This window comes from Papaver somniferum, chromosome 3 (assembly GCF_003573695.1).
Source record: "Papaver somniferum cultivar HN1 chromosome 3, ASM357369v1, whole genome shotgun sequence".
In the NCBI taxonomy this organism is placed as follows: Eukaryota; Viridiplantae; Streptophyta; class Magnoliopsida; order Ranunculales; family Papaveraceae; genus Papaver; species Papaver somniferum.
In genome coordinates, this window is record NC_039360.1 from 197,677,782 (window position 1) to 197,702,299 (window position 24,518).

Here is a 24,518-nt window from a genome sequence, read left to right on the forward strand (position 1 = left end):
ATGAATTTTCCCAACCGTAGGTTAACTTATAGTTCGAATTTGGGGATTTTCAAAAGCAAAAATAAATGATGGGTTTTCTTGGTTTTTTCTTTTTGTGATCGTCTTCTTCATCGCGATGGAGAATAAGAAGAGAGAAAGAAGAATAATAGGGTATTTTTATGATCTCATCTTCATCATGATTTATGAATGAAAAAAGAAAAGGAAAGATAAATAAATTTAGTTTTTTGTATATGATCATCATCTTCATCATGATTTATGAATGAAAAGAGAAGGAGAAGGTAATAAATTTAAATTTACAAAAAAAATAGTTGGATTTGGAATTTTGTTGATTACTATTTCATAACCCGATTTTGTCATCTTGTGAACCCTTAACACCCAATGTTCCCTATGATAGGTTTCTAATATTTTGGTTTTTTTTTTTTGGGAACGTGTATGTTATTTTAGGATGATATATTTGTTGTGCGTGAAATATTGGGGTGTAATTAATGTACCCCATAATTTTAGAGACAAAGTTGCAATGTCGTCACAAGTCCTTGTTTTTAGTGGGTTACCAAACAGCGAAGTCTTGTTTTGCAGTTGGAGATTTCAAGATCAGTTATCGGTAGAGAGAACGACAGAGAATGGACGATGTTGATCGGCTATTTGAGTGCTTCAAGTGTGGCATCTCTCCTCCTCGTAAGTTCCTAATACTTAGATTACTTCAATGAGATCTAGGGTTTAGTTGGATCGCTATCATTTTTGGTCGAACTTATGATAATACTTACTAATTGTAGAAAATCATTTCTAGTCAGTTTGTGAACAAAACGGTAGACTCTTGTGTTTTACGTTCAAAGTTTGGAAATTGAAATGTGAAATCGACTTAACCTTCGGAAGTTTTGTTCCTGTTTTTGAATGTTTTGAAAAATTAAAAATTTTATGACTTCTATGTATGAAATATGTTGGCCAATAATGTCCTAGGAATATCACATTTTAGGTATTCAGCAATATCTCTTGGGTACGAATAGTTCTAATCTTCTTTGAGCAGAATACATATTTGAATTTGTTAATTATATATGAATATGATAGGAGTCAATTCTTAGTATTTTCAAGTTATCTTTAATACAGTATCTTGATACCTCAGCTTTGGTGTACAATAAAAATGACCTAAAGGTATGGGCACATTATTTCGATTGTTCTTATCCAAAAATACAGACAACGTCCGACTTTAAGTTGTTAATTGGAAGGTCTCAGGTCATGTGGGATCAGGTAGAATGAATTGATGGTTTTGTGCCTCATACTTTATTATCAACTATGACAGCATCTGCAATGAGGGAAAGAAAGAAAAGCCGTAGTAACTCTAAAAGTGTGAGTTTGGCACAAGATGAAGCTTCGGCAGATGCTAGGATTGCACATTCAGGATCGTCAAGACAAGGGCAGAAAGATGCAGCAAATATGCGGCTATGCGTTGAAAAAGTAAGTCTGTTTGCATAATTGGAGTACTAACTTTTGTTTGATATAAGTTCAATTAAACTGTATCGACTTCCACATTCACACTATACAAGAAGTATTCTTTGTGTCCTGTCTTTCTGGTGGGTTTCCTTTATCTCTCACTATTCAAAACAGGGAGAAAGAGTAGTATAAGACAAAGCATCAAACGTCTTCATTGTGGTTGAAAAAGGTTACTTTCAGATATTCTGAATGGAAAATTCAGAAAATATTCCTGGGTTGGTATACACATTATTCGTTAATAACCTTGGCGTTGGTATATGATGATTCATTAAGTTTGATTTTCTTGGCTTTATTTGAACCCAGCAGTTTAAGTTCATGTTTTGCTCATTATCTATGAATATTTCCATCAGCTCGGTTCAACAGAAATTAATCCAGTCAAGTTCAGCAGCCGTAAGCATATTTCTCCAGTTGTCTTCTATGGATCTCCGCATGGTGTGCCAGCCAAGAAACCAAGGCGCTTGTTGCAATTACTACGCGAAATACACAATGACCTCAGTGAAGAAAATGATTTAAATTCAAGGTACTTGAAAATCTGCGATGTTTTTCACAAGATTTCTATCAGTCCTATCAGGTTTTGGGCATCTACGTCTAGTGTTGACTACTGTATTGTCGGAGCCATCTCATCTAAGTTATTCGTTTTTCATATAGGAACAAAGTCTGGGTTACCTTTCCCAAACAAGACCAGGCAATAGAATTTGCAAAAACACGCTCTCATGTTCGTCTATTTAGTTATCAAGATCATTTGAATGGACAAAGAAGGTTTCTCGTCTCAACTTATTCGGAGTTCTGGCAAAGGTTTCTTTCTTTCGTTATCCTGGCCAACTTGTTGGTTTTAACTTTAATTTATTTTAAATTTAAATCACTGTGTATATAATTTAATTTTTTAAATCCCTGTTTTCATGATTTCATTTGCTGTTATTCAGGTACAAACATATGGAGTCCAGATATCGTCATCATTATGAAGTGATTCAGGAAGTAATGACCTGTCATCCCTATCCATGTATATAAGATTACACTGAGTTAGAGATATCAAAGGTTTTTTATGCATAATTTTTTTCAGTCTGTACCAGTTTCTTTTGTTTCTCATGTTCGGTGAAGCTAGGCTGTTAATCATCATGAAGACTTGAAATAAATAATCATCTGCTTATTGAATCCTAGATTCCACTCTATAATTATGGTTTACTTTTGAAGTCAAATGTATTTGACATACTTCAGGCGCTACAAATGCGAGCCTGCATGTAAATGATTCAAGGATGTATTGAGAGGAGAACTGTTTTTAGAACTTCCACGAGGTATTACACATCATCCTATAATTACACAATAGAGATGCTGAAGGCTTAACGTATTAAGTCTGAATGGAGTTGAAATATCTAGGGATTCGATTCTTTATGAGGGTAGTTGTCATGAAAAATCATCTTTACTGATACAAGAAGACGAATTACGTGCATCACATGCCGGTATAAGTGAGCAGGGTACTTCGGTGGAATTCGGGATATAGTTGGTGACTGAGTAAATATTTTCACCTTACAGACATGCAAGAAGTGAAGTGCCCATGTGGAAGAACCTCCCGGGTCCACGTGAAACACTGATAGTGATCATTAGGAAAGGTGTGTCTCTTGAAACCATACATAACCTGGATTGTCTAGACGTGGACAGAGTTTTTGAAAATACGTTGCTGATCACTTAGCTTAAATTAAGTTTTCTGGACATGTGGATGAGTATCAGCAGTTGCAGCAATTTCATGAAATAAACAACAGACAATATTTGTAAGAGCTCATTCCTATTTTACCATGTGACCTTGTTGCTGTTGCAGTTTGTTTATCATTCTGTGATCCTTATGGACGTTATCCCTTTTTAGTTTTATTACATCTGACTTAATTTAATAAATTTTGTTAATGATCTCTGTTGTATGTCTTGGTTAATTTGTTAATCTTGTCCCCATTAAACACATTTGTTAATATGCCATTTTTCTCCAGGGTCTACCGTGTCATTTGTATTTTGATCTGGAATTCAGCAGGATAGTCAATGCAGACAAAAATGGAGAGGAAATGGTTGATCTATTGATAGCAGCCACTTTCGATGCTTTAAATGACAAGTACTCTATACAAGGAAATCTAGACTGGATTGTAGAGCTTGATTCTTCTACTAAAGGTATGGTTGTCATGGTATGTGTTTCTATGGTCTGTGTGTTTGTGACGTTTGCTTCTTTTTTGGCATCTAATCTGACATTTGGGGATCTAAGGTGTTTGTATCTGGAATTATTTGAGGATATAATGGTTAAATATATATTAACATTAAAGAAAATGACTTTTTTAATATAGTGAAACCTTGTACATTTAATTTTGACGAGAACTTGGAGAAACTGTATTGTCTAAGAGGTTAAGTCTTCCTTCATGTTGTATCATTATCTTAGAGAACTCTGAAATGGCTTGAAGAATATGTTTCCTTTGACTCCAACCTTTAAACAGTGGGCAAACATTGACAATCACATCATTAGTTATTACTGTCAGTTTGTACACAAATGACAAAATTCGGTGAAACTTATTACTTAAGCAAGCATTTTCTAAATTTGAAAGGCTTGTTTAACTATTGAATTTCGCTCCTCCCTCGTAAGATATTCCTTGAATAATGAAATAATTGGCTAAAATATGAGGGTATGCTGTTTGCAAGTGCAGTTTCAAGGAAAAGAGTGAAGTATTACCCAGAAAGGAGATTCTGGATTTTGATGATCCCTTACGTATCACACCAGTTCAAAGTTGATAACTTTTGTCATCTATTGTAAGAATTATCCTGACAGCATACCTTTCATCTGTAAGAAAATATCTGACTTCCATTAGTGCATTGGCAGAGAAGTTTTCGCGTCACTTGATCATACGCATACCAGAAACTGCTTTTAAGGACAACTCACATGCTGGTGCATTTGTTGCGGAGGTATTCTTTTGAATTATCTAAGCATTTTATTTTATTTTGAAGCACTAGTTTCTCCACCAACTTATGATTCCTGGAATCTGAATAAGAACATGTTCAAGAATGATATTAGGTTGACACTGTTTAGTCTTACATCATCGCTGCCAGATATGCTCAAGAATTTGTTGTGGAAGAGAAAGTGATCCGAGACTTAAGATGTTGTTTGTGTTAAAAGATTCATGCTCTAATGAGCTCCCACCTCAACTTTTTGTTGACACTGCTGTCTATTCTCGAAATCGGTGCTTTCGTTTGGCTCTATCCTCGAAGGCGGGGAAGAGTTCTGTACTTCTACCTACTGGGCGGTTCAAATGTAAGAACATGGTATGGTACTTTATTTCATATAGCATCTTTAATCTTTTTAATAAGATTTAGTTTATGTTTCTTTAAGTCAATTGCCATGAGGATGAATAGTATGAATCACAATTGTTGTGGATAATTAAGAATCGCAACTGTGTCGCGTCTATATAGATAGATATAATAGATAGAACCCATGTCAAATGCAAGATACCTTCTGTTTTCATGCGGGCATAGTGTACACCAAAACATGCAGTTATGTACATCTAATAGTATATTTCGTAAGTATTCATTCCTATTTCGGAGGATTTTCGCCGCTTGAAATCATGGATGGTTATTAGAAGTTGTGAATGAACACCTAATGTATATAAACATAGACCGAGTAGCAGTATGGTTTTCTTGAGCATAGTGCAGTTCAGATATTTTTGTTTATGGAGAGGGTCACTGTAGTGCTGATATCATGCCAAATTGAGAGCTACTTCTTATAGGGTTTCTTAATCTAATGTTTCATTTGTCAAGGGGTGTTTTTGTCTAATGTCCCCCTCCAGTTTGTTTCTCACTTCCTTTGTCAAATTTTCCTTCTGGCATTTGCTTTTAATCAAAGGATCAATTCCCTATTTTGTGCTACAAGTTAAATTTTTCTTCTTCTATTTATAGTTGTGCTGAGAAACTAATATTATAGCAGTTGATTTACTTATTCACAGAGTGAAGAAGAAATGTTCATGGACTCTTTAATATGCAAGATTAATGGTGATTGCCAAAAGGTCCTAATTTGCAAACTGGATTCAGAGTGCATGAAGACTTTATGCTTTAATACTGAGGTAGTATTTCACTTACTACTACTAAGTCCCTTCGGAACGTGGTTAAAGTTGAAAATGTTGGAATTTCAGCTTTGTTATCATCATTCTTTAGACTTATACATGAGTATACCTTATGCTGAAATTGAATTATCCCCAGTATTAGACATACCCCTCGGCCACAACCTTATAGCAACACCATATATTGTACGAACAGTTCATGCTGCAACTGAAATATTCTATCTCTTGCATAGATAATATCATGCATACTTACAACAGATTTTACCCGTCAATGGAATTCTGTGGAGAGAAAAGACATTCTATCTCTTGCATAGTACAATATCATGCATACTTACATCAGATTTTACCCGTCAACGGAATTCTGTGGAGAGAAAAGACATTATCACCACATTGTTGTACAATTATGAATTAACCACTAGGATGAACAGAAAAATAACTTGATAATCACTCTCCTATATGATATAAAACATACACTATGACAGCTTATAATTTTAACAAGATTATAGAAAGGAATCAGATTAGTACTAGTTCACTGTTTTTTTTTTTTTTTTTTTTTTGTGATTATTTGAACACTTGTGTTTCCTCCAACTCTCTATCACTAGTTGCCGTTGGAGAAGCACCTGAGTCATAGGACACCTAAGGTATACTTGACCTTTATGTAGCACTAACCTTGAGCTAATCTTAAACACTTAATGAAACTTAAATCCAATTAGATTAAATTAAACAAAAATAATAACTTAGGCTGAGCATGATTTGTTGCATAAACCATAAAAAACCGACCAGAAGCACATTCAAGATGGGCTTCGGTACCTTTTGAACATTTTTTTCTTTAACTTATCAATGTTATCATCTTTCTTAAAAGGCTTCTATTTCTCATCAGCTCCAGAATTTTGCATTTGCTTTTTAAATGCAGCTGAACAGTAATTACGAAAAACATTTGCGTGCTCCACAAGAGTTTGCATTGAATGCTTTTTCTAGTGATATGCCAACGACACAATTCATGGGGAAGACGCCATTCCCTGCTTTGGACATATTTGTGGAATCTATTGCCTCTCTGGGTAATGTGTCAGGTGGTACTTGCTACTTAAGTTATATTTACTAGTTACTATTTGTAACCTAAAAGCTAGGAAAAACAAGGTTTCACCAGCCTATGGGTTTGAACCTTGTTTATCTGGTTAGCTGAAATTTGTTATGTACTATTTTTTGGTTTTAATATCTATCATCAGTCTACAAAGTGAGCCTTGATGCTTGTAGCTTACTATACTCGATTAAGAAGATTTCTTTATATCAAATCCTACAGTATGCCTAATTGTTCCTCTTTTAACTTCCTATTTGAGTTTATGAATATCATGATTAACACTAAGTATTTTCTGTTCTTGTTTGTTGTGTTGTCTGATGATTCTGCTACAACTTAGGCAAAATTCGGAGCTGGTATTGGTTTTCAAATTATGGTTTGATGATTTACAATATGCTCAGAAATAGATTCTGCGAGCGTATTGGTAGAGAACACAAAAGCAATCACGGTAACCTTATCTTACGCACCTTTACCTCTCTATGAAGGTTTACGTACTATGCTAGGCTGTTTCATAGTTTTCGCTTATTGTACTTGGTTCTTGCTTATTCTTATGTGTAACAAGCACCCACAGGTAAGATGTGGTTGGTGGGGGAATGCAACTTCCAACATGAAACTTGGGGAAAACCCTATAATATCCTGGTTGTGATATACCCCGCTATTTTTGTGTAAGCCATACCCACTTGGGGATCTATTTTTCCCAGGAGAAGGCACTCTTTATGTTCTTGCAAATGACATACACCAACAACTTTTTCTCCTTTTTAACATGGCACAAGTACCTTGGTCATTTGGGATCTATCTTCTATGTCTCTGGAATATGATCAGGTCAAATATACTAGGTGGAAAGCTTTAATTAGCATTAGAAACCCGATAGACACGAACATTTATAATACCTGCAAAATCAGATTTGCATTTCAGGTTACCTACAATAGAAGTCATCAGAATAGCGATACTTTCTACTTTGATTCCATCGTGGTTCAAAGAGGGATTCCTCTATGAAGATGCTCATCGTCGATACTATGATTCACGTCAACGCCCCTAAGCTTTCCATTATTTTGTTATCTGAATTTCTGTCTACATTTCATGTTTAACTTAAGCATTGAAAATTCAGAATTATGTTATTATGATTGTGATTTAAACTTTTAGAAATCTCGTTGTCTTCTCAGATAGGGCTGTATGCAGGCATACTAAAATTTAAGCTGTCTTGAATATTCTATATATCAGGATGCAACTAAAATCTGCAAGTAAGGAATTTGGTCTTGTTCAGAGATCATCTCATATTTTCCCGAAATTATGCTGATTTCAATATATTAAGTTTTAACCTGCCGTTTGTCAGTAAATTTATGGAGAGAGAATTTTTTGAAACAAGAAAGGTTAATATTAAAACAAAACAAAACAAAAAAAATTAAAGAAAGAATATTCTATACATCCCTATTACAGACTCCCAGTTCCAAAGGGAATCATCTATAGCTATGTGCTTAAAAGTGTAGCTTTGGAACGCCGTAACATGATTGAAATTTTACCATGTACCCATTTGTAATCCATGTGGGTTGAGCCTTCTTGGAGCTGATCTTCATCCCGAAAACCACTCACCAGAATCAGCCTTTCGCTCAATCCCTTGTCTATGAAAGCCTTTAAGAATGTATCTGTAAAAGGATCCCAACCTTATGAAACTAATATAATCGAGGAATATTTCATTTTCTTAGTTACCCTGCCTTTGAAATTTCATTCTTTCAAGAATGTTTAACTGACTAATATGTGCCTAACTTGGTTCTGTGGTCAGTGATGTATGTTGTGGACTTCAGAAGGGCTGTCTTTTATCAAAAATGTCATGACCCTGATTGCAAAGGTGTGGATATGTTAATCTTGCATTGATTTGTTGTTCATTAAGAACCCTGTTTATAGTATAAGTATTGTCTGTGACTTTGTATTTACATTCCAAATGATGCCATCAGGGTATCGATCTCCCACCCGTCCACTCCCGATAGATATCATTCCAGATACTGCAGCTTTTATGAGTACGTCGCAGACAGATGATTACAAGTCAATGAGTAATAACCTCGACTATCAATGTGGTAATACCGGTTTAGAGCATAATTCTTGTGGTAAAGATCTGGGGAGCTGCAACCAAAATAGTTGGTGGCTTGAGGCCATGAGAGTTGCTGATAAGATTGAAAGTAAGAGAAAAGCCCAGGAGCATGAACCGGTTAGTCTTCCTTGTGTAACCTTCTTTTTCCATTCTTAAATTTTCTTCGCTGCCTGCTTCTGTTTAGATAATATTGGTTAAAATCTCATTGGAGCAACTTCAAAGATCAGGCCATTAGACTTGCAACGTTAAGAAATTTTGAGGAATTGGAAGTGTAAACGATGAAATAAACGGTTGTATCTTCAAGCATTCTGGTGACACGTATAATTGCAACAATGGTTCTTTTCTTTAGTACACTTGAATACTATGAAAGAATAATTAAGTCTCAACATCTATTTTAAACCTTAGGATCTTAACTCCTAGGAATGATATGGGGATGTGCCGATACCTTAGTTTAAGGGCCTAAACACCATGCAATTGCATATCCCTCGAGGTGCGGGACAGGTTGCACATTTTATTAATTTTACTCGTGCAACTCTTGAGTAGGTTACCTGAAATGAATTTATGGTAACTGGTGGTCTTGGGTCATTCCAATGCATTTTAGGTGGTTTTCAGCTCATTGTGTTATAAGGAGTAAGCTTTCATATTAAGAACAAGGGACACTTTTTTTCTGAGAATTTAAGTTCAATTACCAAAAACAAGGATTACAAAGCCATTGTTGATGAACGAGGGAAACGAATATGAAGGATGGCAGTAGTGAGGTGGTGTTAAAAGAGGGGGGCAAATTAAAATAATTATTCGTTTCTGTCAACTGGCTTCGTTGGTTATGGTTAAGCTAGTCAAGTTCTGGTAGAGCCTTTGCTGCCAAAAGGCTAAAACCTAATTCTTAAGAATAACTTTCAACTCCGATCCGGCCGCATCATGTATTCAAAGGCATCTTTCAACATAAACCCTCCCTGGCTTTTGATGACTTGCAAATACTCCGGCAGGATCCTGTTCGAATCTCAAAACTATTAAGCTCATTTAAAAGTGTGGTTTTGATCCAGATAGCTTGTTTTGGGTCCCAAATTACATCTCCGGTCAGAGGAGGTAAAATGCTGTTTAAGTAGGGGCTTGGATTGCACTAGCGTGTTAGCAAAAGAGATCAACTCAAGTTGTTACCAAAACTTACTTTATTTTTGTTCTCATGTTTTCATCATATGCTCAAAAAAAAAATCAGGTTTCTTTTGTAATTTCAAAAAGTAAATAGGATAAGCAAACTAGGAACAATTTTGAAGTTAATAGCATTTTCTTTCTATTTGTGCTGTTTTATCAGGAATTAATTGATGACGAAGAATATGAGTGGTGGGTGGCTGTAGAAAGGACTGCATCCCAGGCTGAACAGAAGCAACTCGACTCACATTAGTTCAACGGCTATATATTTTATCTGTATCTTTATTTAATTGGTCTGAAGTTGAGAGCTTTTTTCAAGCAGAGAACACTGCGCGATCAGTCAATTGTCAACGTGCTCAAGCTGATGAAGAATGTAAAGAAAATTTTGTTGAAGGATATTTCAATTACGTCCGTGAATGTCTTCTGCATATCTCAATATCTACATTAAGTACTATGGACTCCCGAGAATAGCAAGTAACTTCCTCAGACTGGTTTCTGTTGGTGGAGTGAAGAATAAGAAAAAGTACCAAAATTATATAAGGTTCTCGAAAGATCGTGACAAGATGCTAAACAGCATACATTTGTCATACAGTCGAAAGAAATCTGGGGTTGGTATGGAGTTTCACTATTCATACAATTCAGATTCGGGATTCGCTAAGGATACCTGCGAGGTTTGCAGCCAAAGATGCTCAAACAGCATGCATTTAAAGTTGACATCTACAGTAACAATATTTGTAACATTCCGATGATGGTGAAAGCTGAGGATGCAGACTATATTTGCAATGCCCATCATTCTCCATAAGCTCGTTATGGTAGTCAAGTACAGAATTACCCGTTTGTTTATCTTAATGCAATGGGAAAACTGGGGTAGTTAGTAGTAAATCAGGTAATTATTTTAAGTGAATCACAACTCAACTTGTACTAGGACTTGGGATTTACCAGGTCACCATGATGTAACTACATGCAACCTCAGTGACACTCTGTTTTATAATTAACTACCAGCATTTACTGCTCATCGATAGATTGGAAGGGCATGGCACAGTTAAGGGAGTTCATCAAACCAATCTAGCAAAAGGACACTGGCCAAATGTCGAAGAGTCTTCACCACAAAGGGAATTTGTGAAGGCTGAATCAGGCGTATAAAAGATCAGATAGACTTGTTAAATATAAGGGACTTGTGTTTTTTTCTTTCTCAAGGCAAAAAAGGCAATGAATTAGAAAAACAGTTGCACCATAAAGAGAATGATGATGCTCCTGTGAAGAAAAACAGGATACAAGTTCAATTATACCAAATTATACCAATGAGGCAAAGTAAGGAGGCAGTAAAGAACCAAAGATGGAGAGTCCAAATCCATGGTATAACACAAACTTTGGAAAGGTATACCTTAACTTCCTCCTGTTGCAAGTTAAACAACAAGGCTGAATTGGGGGCCCTGGAAAAATAATTGGGGACCCCTAGCTACAGGACAAAAAAGGTCATGAAATAGTAATCGGGAGGTATCCCTTATCCCCAACTTTTTTAAATGGCTAAACTACCCCAAATCATTAGTGGTAATTAAGTTAATTAATTGTTAATTAGTTTAATTAGATTAAATTCAGATTTAGGGATAAAATTTTGATAAAAGAAAAATTGTGTTTTTGTGTTGTGGAGAGGAAGAAGTTGAGTTTTTGAGGGATTCCAGTAGAGGAATCATATTGCTCAAAATGAAGGAACCAATCCTCAAAATGAAGAACCCGAAGCTCAAAACAATCAGGTAAACTTCATATACTCTTCAAATTGTATGAATGAAGCCCCAAGTGGTCGATTCATGTACACTATGCAACTACTCAGAGTGAGGGTCGTTAAGTCGAGAGGGTAATAAACGAACGACTCTAAGGAGTCGTCAATTACTTGACACAACCTTTGACGACTCAAACCTGCAACTTTTGCAGGTTATGAAAAATCGTCAACCAAGTGTGATATAATTGACGACTCCAGCTAGTTAGGTCATATAGAGTCGTTAACTTGATATGTTTAGAACCCAACGACTCTAAAACTTTTTACTCTCTGAAGATGTTACTCTTAGGGTCGTTAATTAGGCATTCCTATATATTGACGACCCTAGCGAGCCATTTCATAGATCAAGGGTCGGCAAGCAAAATTTATAAAACCAAACGACTCTTCAACATCGTTAACGACTTCACATGAGGACCCTTCAACATAATTAACGACTACAATCATTTGACATGACGACCCTTCCTATTTTTTGAACAGGGAACAAATTTTGTATCATGTAGAGTCGTTAGCGATTTAGAAATCCCTAGACGACACTATTCTAGGGAAGAAAACTAGGTTTAGGGTCGTTATCTACTACACCCTAATGGTTAACGATTTTTTTATCAATTCAACATGCATATAAAAATTGTTAAGCAATAAAAAACCGTGGTTAACGATCCTGGAACTGTAACTGCAATTTTGCAGTTGAAAACCTAATTTTTTTTAGTTCACTTACGACGATGAATCGGTGAGAATTTTTTTTTCTCAGAAGTCGTTAATGGAATGGGAAACAGTGGGAGAGAGGGAGCGGAGGAGAAGAAGAATGGGAGGAGAAGAAGTTATTAGAGAAGGGTAAAATAGTTATTTCACCATCATTTTGGAAGCCCCATATATCTTTTGGTGTGGATATAAAATGTATCCTGGCCCCCAATTAGTTTCCATGGCCCCCAATTCAGCCTTGTTAAACAATTTTCTGAGTTATTTCTGATTAGTAGCCAATCCAAGTTATGTCAGATAATACACTACCATGAAAAAATGGATTATCCAATAATCTCCTATTTTTGGGAGTTTGTTATCATTATATCCTGGAACTGCCAAGGATTAGGTCAAAAAGAACTTAAAATTATTTGACAGATGCTGGATTTTGAAAATCCAGATGTTCTTTGCCTCTTAGAAACAAAACAACAAAATAAAAATATGCATGTTATTCTTAAGATACTAAATGTCCAGAACTATTGTCTTGTACCCCCAAGAGGACAAGCAGGGGGAATGGCTATGATATGGAAAAACAATATGCATGTAACTATACAAAATCATGAATACAACATTATAACTGCTGTGGTTATGGATAATACTACCTCTAAAAGTTACTTGGTCACTGCTTTCTATGGCAGTCCTTACTCTAATAAGTTAGAGTCTTGGAATCATGTCATAAAAATAGCTGACAAAACTAAAATCCTATGGATGATAATGGGTGATTTGAATGTTGTGCTCACAAATGAGGAAAAAAAGGGGCTTAGACCCCTTTGATAGAAATGAAGCTATAACATTCAATGATGTCATATCAAACATGAGGTTCCAAGATATTGGATTTATAGGGTATCTTTTCACTTGGTGTAACTAAAGAATGGAAATGGCAGAGTATAACAAAACTGGATAGGGCCTTATGCAATGATGAATGTATTGAGCTATTCCCACAAATAAACTTATTTCATCTGGTTGCAAGAGACTCAGATCACTGTCCCATCATCCTAAAAACCAGTCCTGGTTGGAAAGATGGAGCTTATCCATTCAAATATTTTGGAGGATGGATGGAACATCCAGACTGCAAAAGACTAATAATGGAGGCATGAGATAACAATCAATCTGGTTCTGCTAGCTACTCTATGGAAAAAACCTATACAATGCCAAAAATATCTTAAAAAATGGAACAAAAAAATGTGTTTGGCAACATAAAACACAAAATTGATACAATAAAAAGGGAGATTGAAACACTTTCTAAAGACATTAATAGATGTCCCATATACCATCAAGAGATTAGAGGAAACCCTGAGTCAATGGAAAGACATTGAGGAAGACTTCTGGAAAACAAAGAGTAGAAACAATACTATCAACCTGGGAGATAGGAACATAACTTTCTTTTACAACTCTGCTAAAACTAGATACAGAAGAAACATGGTGGATACTATCAAAGGTAAGAATGGGAAATGGCTACATGACAGAGTATACATAGCAAGTTGTTTCACATATCATTTCAAAGAAATAGCTACCACTTCCAATCCAACTCTAAACATGGATATGATAAATCTAATTCCTAAAATTATTAGTGAAGAGAGTAACAAAAAACTTCTTGAAACTCCCATGCCTCAGGAAATCAAAAGTGCTCTATTTGAAATGGAAGGGAACCAGGCTCCAAGGCCAAATGGTTTCCCCCCGAATTTCTCTCAAGATAATTGGGAAATCATTGGACCTGATCTTATCAAGATGGTACAAATTTCTTTCATCTCTGGTTTCATGCTAAAGGAAATGAACTCCACATACATCTCCCAAATTCCAAAAGTTTAATTCACAAACTCCCCTGTGGACTTTAGACCAATAGCTCTTTGTAATACCACTTATAAGATTATATCTAACCTAATGGCTAAAAGAATGAATACTCTTCTCCATAACATTATTTCTCTATATCAGTCTGCATTTATCCCTGGAAGACAGATAAATGACAACACTATTTTTGCTCATGAAAAAATACACAATATGAGAATAAGAAGGGATAATCAGGGATGGATGGGATTAAAAATTGATATGTCAAAAGCTTTTGACATAGTAGAACGAAATTTTCTTATTGTTTTCCTAACTAAAATGGGATTCTCCACAAAATGGTGTAACTTGATAATGCAATGCATATCAACCACCAACCTAGCAATTATGTTGAATGGTGTTCCTTGTGAGTTCTTTAAGACTACTAGAGGTCTGAGACAAGGAGACCCAATCTCTCCGTATCTCTTTATACTATGTATGGAGGTATTATCCAGAACTCTTTTAGATGTTGAGAACAAAGGAAAAATCCATGTTATAACAATTGTCAAAAAAGCTCCACCAGTGAGTCACCTCCTATTTGCAGATGATTGTATCATCTTATGCAAAGCTAACAGGGAGGAAGCTCAAAATATCCTTCAAATATTTGAAAAGTTTAGCTCTTGGTCTAGTCAGATGATAAATCTAGCAAAATCAGGGATTTTCTTTAGTAAAAATATATCTAAGGAAATGGTTCAAGATATCACTGAATTAATGGAGATTGAACCAATACCCCTAACTGATAAGTACCTGGGATCTCTCTATTCACAAATAAGTCTAAAGTAAAGTCCTTTTATCCAATAATGATGAACTTGAAGGGAAGATCAGCTGGATGGAAAGGCAAAACCATCAACCCAGCTGGGAAAATGGTCATGATAAAGCAAGTAACATCTACTCTGGCTAACTACCAAATGAGCACTTTCAAAATATCAAAAACCACCATTGGAGAAATGAACAAAATACATAGAGACTTCTTTTGGGGAAAAGAAGAAGGTAAGAGTAAAGGAATATATTCAAAAGCTTGGATAACTGTCTGTAAGGACAAAGAAGAAGGAGGGTTAGGTTTCATGAACCTTGAAAAATTCAATAATGCCATGATTTTAAATATTGGATGGAGAATGATGAAACAACCTGATATCCTTGGAGCACAAGTCATGCATACAAAATATTTCCCTCAGGAAGATATTATGCATATGTCTACCAAACCAAAACCCACTGACTCATGGGTTTGGAAAGGTATTTTATCTGGAATTGAGAATATCCAGAAAATAAGCAATTGGAAGGTGGCTAAAGGTGATAAGATACATATCTGGTCAGATAACTGGTTCCTAAACCAGAATGCACTTTTAATATAACCACCCCACTGCAATGAAAATATCCAAAGAGTAAGTGACTTAATAGTCAACAATACTCAATGGAATGAGGAACTCATAACTGAACTTTTCAACAATGACATAGCAAACCAGATTCAAGATACTGAGATCCATAGTAACCAAGAAGATGAAGTAATCTGTCCACTAACCAGAGATGGGAAATTCACAGTCAGAACCTTATATAAGGAACTGACAAAGAACATAAATAATCACCAAGGAAGGAATATAGATTAGAATACAGTTTGGAAACTGAACACAAGTCCTTCAGTTAGACTATTTCTCTGGAAGACAACTCATAACATCCTTCCAACTGGAGAAAAGGTGGGGAAACACTTCACCTACATTAAAGACATTTGAAACATATGCAATTGCCAAAGGGAGACTTTAACTCATCTCTTTATGAATTGTCCTCTTACAATTGATGTATGGATAGAATTAAGAATCAACCCTAGAACAGTTTATGGAAGATATACATATTTTCACCTCTGGTTAACCAACCTTTTAGAGGAAAAAAGAAACCAGAAGGACACTAAAGAATGGGCTGAACTATGCATAATTGTTTTATGGCATGTCTGGAAAGAAAGGTGTAATGTTAGTTTTAACAACACTATAGACACAACTAAGAATTTAGCAAAAGCCATTAAGCATTACATGAACACTAGGCAGGAAACTAAGGCCAAAGACAAAAACAACTTCATGCATATAGGCTACAATAAACATGCAACAGAAACTAAAATCATTGAATTTAGAACACAGTGGCTTCCACCACCTATACTCACACTAAAAATAAATGTAGCAGTTTACTTTAATATACAACTCAACTGCTATGGAATTGGTTTAACTCTGTATGATTTCGCAGGGGAGTGCACAGGGGCAAGAGGCATCGGGCACATCCAAGGGAGCAACCTAGAGATACATCAGATAACTGCTCAGAAGACCTTTGATTGGGCGGAAGAACTGGGAAGCAGGATATAGATCGAAATGAACTCTTGCAACCTCATCAATCTGGAGAGAAACTTCACGCTGAGCAGATGCATAGGAGATTCCAACTACTTATTTTGAAATAGCTGAGTGGAGTACCACTAACTCCAACCAAAATTTTATGGCTTTAAATTTAGCAAAATTAAACTCAAGTTGTAATAATTATAGACAGTGGAGAGGAACTGAGATCCAAAACTTATTATGGCAACTTATGGGATCTTTGGATATAAACAATGGGGAAAGGAGAGCTACAACGCGACCTAATGAATCTCAAGACCATACGTCTGAGAATCATAGACCCCCATCTCTTTGGTACTAGCTTTTGCTAGCTTCAGTTTATTTTTCTTGTAAAACCTCATCTAGCTTTAGATATTTGTCCTTGAATACTCTATCGTTTCTTTCATTCCAAACTTCCCAAAAAATGGAAAATGTGATTAGACCCCATAATCTCCTTTTCCTAGAAAGATTAGAGAACTTTTTCCTGTTACACTCCCACAAAGTGTGCCTGACAGACTGCTGAAATACCCATTGCAGATTATAATCTTTGAGAAATTATAACCACATCGTTTTGGTGGTTTGACAGTGCAAAAGTTAGCGGTTATTGGATTTAGCATCTTGCTTACAAACTAAACATCCATTCACCAAAATAAAAGTCTTCAACTTGTGCACAATTGGTGTCGCATTGTAATATAAGCACCAGACAAAGAAAATTACCATTTGTGGTATTTTTGGATTCCAACGACTTTTGTGAGGGAAAGATCAAGCCATCATATTCCAAAGATTTGTAACAACCTGCAACATTAAAACCATAAAGCCATCTCCTATACCATTCATGTTGTCACTATTGATTGCAGGCAATAAAGGAATTAACTGAGAAACTTCATTCACTCCCAAGTCTTTTAAAGCTCTGCAGAAGTCCAGATTCCATCCCTCCTGATTTATTCTCAACTCTCGTATAATTGCATCTTTTGATCAGCTGATCTTGTATAAATATGGAAATAGACTTTTTAAAGAATGACCATTAATCCACTTATCATTCAAAAACAAAAGACTGTTTCCACCGTTAACCTGAATAACCGAGCTATTTTCCAAATGATCATTGCTTTTTAGTATACTTATCCATAGACTCTTTCTCACATGTCTCTTTGTCAATGTAGGATAAAATGCTTTAGAGTTTCCACCAAAATTTTGGTTGATTATCCTTCTCCAAAATGCATTATCTTCAGTCCTATATATCTAGATCAACTTAACATGTAAAGATTTATTCATAAGTCTCAAAATTTTTTTATTCCCACACCAGCACCATCTTTAGGCAGACAAACACTACCCCATTTGACCCAACTATTTTTTGGTTTTTTTATAGATAAGCTCGCGAGAAGTGCCTCATTATCTTCTCGATTTTCCTCTCCATTGATGCAGGCAATTGGAAAAATAGATGATAATAAACTGGCAAGATTGACAACACACTTTGAATTAGCATTAGTCTAACACTCTTGGATAAATATCTTCTCTGCAAAGAACTAAGTTTCTTTTGGAACTTCTGAAGAATAGTATCCCAAACACCCACTGCTTTGGACTTGCTTCCTAATAGAATACTTTAATAACACATAAGAAAATGAGTCATATGACACCCAAATCTAGTTGCACATGCAGATGCATTCTTGTTATCACCCACTGCAACAATGACACTTTGCTGAAGTTAACCTTTAGAAAAGAAATTAGATGAAATGCCATCAAATTTTTTTTCAAACTCTTGATCTGCTCTACATCATCATCTAAAAAAACTATTAAGTCATCTCTTCGGATCGACTTCTTCGATCGCTTCTAGGATAACTTCATCATTCATGCCTGAGTTGGCTGACAGTGTTCTGGAGGTCATAAATTTTAGCTTAGTGGGTAAGACAACTTCCATACCAAATGCTAAAGAGAATGAGGATCCCTTTGTTGAAGGTATTTTTGTTGATCAACATGTCCATATAACTTCATGCAGTATGTCTGCCCACCTTCCTTTAGCAGCATCAATCTTTTTCTTATATTTGACAGTAAAGTCTTCTTTGAAATTTCCGCTTGATCGTTTTCCTATGGGAAATATGGCATGCTAAACTTTTGTTGTATATTTCTGTTTCTGCATAACTCTGCTAGTCTTTCGGATTGGAATTGTGTTCCTTCGTCAGCTACTAACGTCATGGGTAATCCAAATCTACAGATGATGTGTTCCCATAGGAATTTGCTCACATCACTTTCTGTGATTGTTTACTCCCCAACCCACTTGGAAAAATAATCAGTGACAACCAATAGGTATTTTCTGCCTCCAAGTGCATGTATTTCAATAGATGTGTTAGTTCAATTCCATATTTAAAGCTTGAACTTTTACTTCATAATATTTTCTCAATCTGCTTTTAAACTAAGTTGTAAATTTGAAAACTGTTACCGTAGTAAATTGACCCATAATGTCCAATCCGCACCTCATGAATGGCCAAGGAGTCAAGACGTTGTGCAGGTTCTCTGATGGTGCGTGTATTTTATTGTCGTATCTGCATATTTCAAATTCTCACAATGTTAATTATCATTATATCATATTCATGTCGCTTTCAGGACATTCATTCCTTCTCGCACTAAAGGGCCATTTTTCTGTAAAATTTCTGACTTTCATTTTATGCAATTGCTTTGCACCTTTTAATGTTTACAGGAATAAAAATTGAAAATTTTAAAATTGGTATCGATTAATCATACTTTTGGGATTTATCGTATTTCTTTTTGATCCCCACAACAGCTTATTTCATTTGTGGTCAGAAATAGCCTTGGGATCTTGCCTTTTCAGCTAGAGACCTTTTTCCGGCATGTTTACCACAATTTATGAGTGTGGAGAAATAGGAGCAATAGGATTTGTTTTCTCTATTTATCTGTTACAATTTGAGTAGTGGTCCAAAGTATGTCTTTCTGTACATGTCATCATCTAGGAGCTCATATATGGTTGTTTTTATTTAATCTTTGTTGCCTCTTGCAGGTCATCTGGTAATGTTTTGGACTCGAGGTTGCTGAAAATACCCTTCATACATTTTTTTTTCTAGCTCAGCTAAGGCCACGTTCGAGTTCTGAGTCATTGCATTATCTTTGTCTGTCTCAATGATAGCTAACATTTCAAGGATTCCTTTCTTAATAGTCCTTTGACAAACTCCAGGTATGAATGAAACCAGGAAATCCAAGGCATATGCATGTCGTATTTTATTTCTTGGTATCTTTCTGATACCCACTTTTTCAAAGCCGAGTATTAGAGCACTAAATTTCCTTTTGTATTTCTCCATCGAAACATCTTTTGTTTCAAATTGACCTTTTACCTGCTTTGTTGTCAGCTGAAAGTCACTGAAAGTATAAATTTTTTTAGTTGTTAACAATTTTTGCAGCCAGTAGTCCATGGAGCGCTTCATATTCTGCTTGATTGTTTATTGGACTAAAAGCTAACACATACGAAAATTTGATGAAGTTGTTTTCTGGTGTGACTATGACTACTCCAGCTCTACCCCATTTTCTATTTGATGCACCATCAATAAATAATTTCCACACTCTAGGTGTGTCGAGTGATGAGTCTTCACAATATGGTACATTCTCAGGTTCCGCACTTTTGGATGATCTTCGCTGAACTGATTCAGGTGGGCATTCCACTTTGCAACTCTTCCAGTTTTCGTTTCACTGGACAAAACATCTTCCACTAGGTGCTCCGTTACCAAGATTATCCTCAAACTCAATAAGTATGGTCTTAGATTTATTGATGAGAAATAGATAGCAAAGAACACCAGGTGTTGTCAGTGACTTGTTGGTGATGTATATTGGCTTCTCTTTATTGTCTTCCGCTCTTAATAGATCTGCATTTACTGCACTCTGAATGGTTGCAATGTAGAGATATATCTCTTCACCTTTGATTGAGGAAGATATGATAGGAGGACAGGACAAGTAAGATTTAATATTATCAAGAGCTACCTGGAATTCTTCGTTCCAATGAAAGTCTTGTTGCTTGAGAAGTAAGTTGAACAGTGGTCTACACTTGTATGACAGTCTTGAAATAAATCTGTTCAGTGCTGCCAATTTTCCTGCCAATTGTTGTATCTTTTTTTTTGCAGGTTGGAGGTTTCATCTCTACAATTGCTTCGATCTTCAGCGGATCAACTTCTATCCCTTTTCTAGTGACCATGAATCCAGGAAATTTCCCGTTATGGACCCCAAAAATACATTTTGAAGGATTGATCTTCATGTTGTACTTTTTAAGGACAGTGAAAATTTTGAGGAAGTCTTGTATGTAATCTTATGGTTCTATGTTTTTCACGACCATATCATCTACATAACATTCCACCATGTTTCCGATAAGTCTTTAAACATTACGTTGACCATCCTCTGATAAGTTGATCATGCATTCTTCAGACCAAAGGGCGTTGCCTTGAAACAATATAGGACATCGTCCATGATAAATATAATATGCTCCTCATCTTTTATATTCACAGGTATCTGATTATACCCTGAATGTCCATCCATAAATGATAATTTTTTGAACCCTAAGGAAGCTTCTACTGTTCCGTCTGTATCAGGCAGAGGATAACTGTCTTTGGAGCAGGCTTTATTCAAGTTTGTTAAGTCTATACAGACTCTTACCTTGCTGTTCTTTTTCATTGCAACCACAATATTTGATATCCATTATGGATATATGCATTCTCTTATCATCTTTGCGTCTATCATTCTCTGAACATCGGCTTTTACTAGATCATATAACGTATTTTTGATTTTTGTTTTCTTTGCTTTCACTAGATTGAAGTCTAAACTAATGTTCAGTGAGTGACAAGCGAGATATGATCGACCTCCAACCTATCTGACATTTTCAAAGCAAAGAGGTCCATGATCTCTTTTAAAAATCATTGTAAACCCCTTTTTTCTTCATCCTTGATATCTTTTCCCAGATATGTTATCTTTGGTTTATTTTCTGAACCCAAATTTACTCTTCCAGTACTTCAACTACTTCTTTTTTGAATTCTCTGCATAGTAAATTAACCAGATCTTTTTGTGCTTCGGGCTTTACAGTTAGGGCATGCTGACCATATTACTGTTTGGATGCCAGGTAATTAAATTCTGATTCATCTTTCAGGAGCTTTGAGATTTTCCATGGTAGCATTATTTGCTATCCTTTAGAACCTCCATGGGGGTCTTCCTCTTGAATGAGAGAGAGGACGGCTAACACTTTTTGACATAACTTGGTTTCCTTTGATGACATACTCACCTTGGTTTAAAATTTAGATTCTGGTGGTATGTCGAGGGAACTGCTTGTATTGCGTGGATCCAATCTCTTCCCAGAATCACGTTGTATGGGGACTTCGTATCGAGGACCAATGATTCCACATTTTTTTAGTCGGGATAGCTTCAACTGTGAGAGTTATCTCTTCCATGCGATACATCTTTGAACCATTAAATCCCACAATAGTATAACCATTACTCTTTAGACCACTTTCACATGTCTGTTTCATCCGCTCATCTTGAAGATAAATGATTTCATAGGTAGACCGATGATGAATTAGGATCTTACACAATCATAGCCATATATAATGAGCCCGACCACCAGTGCGTCTGAATATGGGAAAGTAACCCCAGCTAGATCCTTTTTAGTCAATCCTATGCCATCCATTGGTAGAAGCAATCCTTCGCAGCTAGGATGAAGACCTGTAACATTTACCTCCAGATACTTTCGCTTTCTGTCATCAGGTTTTGATGGTAGGTCTGTCTCAACTCTGGGTGCTGAGTATATCATATTGATACATCCCATGACTTTCAATTCTGGGAAATTTCCATTTTTCCTTGCTCTTGGAGTATTTACTCTGTCATATGCCATATTTTCTATGAACCTTATCAGATTCTTAGAATTGTTGGTGAGATTTCCATTTGTTTGGTGATAAGAGCAATAAGACTTTCCTTTCCCATTTTTCTTGGGCTTCCTAGGTGGTAAGAAGAATGGTTTATCTTTCATGTACTGTAGTATTATTTCAGATGTGACATTCATGTTTAGGAAGTTTTTGGACTCTTCTTTCCATTTTATCTCAGACTCTTCTCTGAAGTTTTTCTTCTTTGACTATTGATTCAGCGACTTAGGTGAGAGATCTCTCTTTTCTTCTTCAACTGAGTATACTTTATTGTCTGATCTATGGAAATACAGGTTGTCTTGTTCCCTTCTAATGAACTTCCCTGCTCTGATATAAAATTCATCCAAAGACTCAAGATTGTGATATGTGAAGGAATCTCGAATTTCTCCTTGACGAAGGGAATTCCTGAGTAATCTCCATAATATTTTTTCATATGTTTTCTCAATTGGGGAAACTGCTGCCTTGAACCGTCTTAGGAAATCAGTGAAACTATCATCACTTCCTTGACTGATCTTGTAGATATCATCTAGACATCCCCTTGTTTAATGTTACAGGAGTAATTTTGAATAAACAATGATTTCAACTCCTCGAATATTCTGATTGAGTTCAAGGGGAGGCATCTGAACCATGTTAAGGAATCTTCTTGTAAATTGCTTGGAAAAAATCTTGCAATTAACCAAGTGTTGTCAAGGTACAAAGCCATCTTCTGCTCGAAGTGAAATATGTGTTCATTTGGGTCTGAATATCCCTTGAAACCTTTGAAAGTTGGTAAATGAAACTTTTCGAGTAATCGACAATCAAAGATCTCGTTTCATAATGAACTTTCCTTGAACATGTATGTTGGGTTAGCTCTTGATTTGCTAACCATCAATTTGATCTTTTCTTCCTGACCTTTCATCATCCTATCAATCTTTGAATCTATAGACTCATGGAACAAGTCAACTGTGATAGCTGGTGAAGATTCAGAAATTATGTGTCTCGAATTTTGCAATTGATTATCTAACGATATGTAATTCCTGAATTCTTATCTTTGATCCCTCTGTTGTTCAGCATAAATGACTAAGCTGGCATAGGTGGGACATTTATATGTAAATCTGACTGTTCCATCTGTGTACCATGTTGGTGCAAAACTGGCATGGTAGCGAGCTGAGTTGGCGGAGGTGTCAGTTGATTGACTTTCTTATCTAGGGTATTGATTGATAACAAGTCTTGGAGGATATCACCTGAGATTTGTACCACATGAGTTTTATTAAGAGGCGATGGTCTTGGTGGCCTCTTGTGTTGCTCAGGTGTTACATATGTGCCAACTAGAATAGCTTTTGGTTGACCACCTTCCATCACCGTTTATGTTGTGATTGTTGGTGGTACAACCGTTACAACTGGCGTATATGTTTTTGTGTTTCCAGATGGTATTGATGCGCTGGATGGTGGTAATCTCATTGTTGGCACTTCTGGAGTGTTTACACGTAGGTGATCCACTATTAGTGTTGTCGGTGTTTGTCGCAACGGTGAGGTTACAACTGTTTTAGGTGATAACCGTCTTTCTTGTCGTTCCATTATAGGTTCACGATCACAAAAAGATTAAGATGAGTACCTGTGAATTGAGCATTTTTATAGGTGAAAATCATTGATTAGATCTGACTATTGAAAGATCACCGCCTTTTATTTAAGCAGCTGACTTTTAAGTCGGTTTGTTTCATGACTTAATAATCCTTGATTAAACATTGCTGAATTGTTACATATTATAGATATTAATACTAAGAGAAACTCCAATGGGCACCACCAAATTTAGAGATATGATTGTCCATGTGGATGGACAAGCTGAGTTTTGGGCAGTCGGGAGAGGGTTTTTCAAGTCCAAATAAGTCGGCCGGCTTAGACCGGCTCACACAGAGCTGAGATTCGGTTCACATTGCAACAACCCTTGGCCTAATGTGAGTCGGTCGTCTCCCACTGATCCGGAAACAGTCAGATTTTCAAACAGTTATTTTCCCCCTATAAATATCCAACCCATTTAAACATACAACTCATACCAAAATTCAATCTTCTCTTGAATATCT

General features: G+C 36.0%; 1 protein-coding gene across 2 annotated transcripts; it reads left to right on the plus strand.

Annotated features, from left to right (window-relative positions):
* The first annotated feature begins 260 nt into the window (after positions 1-260).
* LOC113358383 (DNA-directed primase/polymerase protein) lies at positions 261-10,892 on the plus strand. Of its 2 annotated transcripts, XM_026601935.1 has the most exons (15): positions 261-278; positions 577-675; positions 1,298-1,452; positions 1,839-2,008; positions 2,137-2,283; positions 2,412-2,463; positions 3,465-3,639; positions 4,337-4,419; positions 4,564-4,776; positions 5,454-5,570; positions 6,481-6,637; positions 6,983-7,090; positions 8,423-8,488; positions 8,595-8,845; positions 10,041-10,892. In XM_026601935.1, exons 2-15 carry the CDS (start codon positions 621-623, stop codon positions 10,128-10,130), a joined length of 1,839 nt encoding a protein of 612 aa, XP_026457720.1. In that variant the 5' UTR covers positions 261-278; positions 577-620; the 3' UTR covers positions 10,131-10,892. The 2 variants fall into 2 exon arrangements, with proteins under 2 accessions (XP_026457720.1, XP_026457719.1); XM_026601934.1 differs by lacking the exon at positions 261-278 and having other exon boundaries at positions 524-675.
* Positions 10,893-24,518: the final 13,626 nt, after the last annotated feature.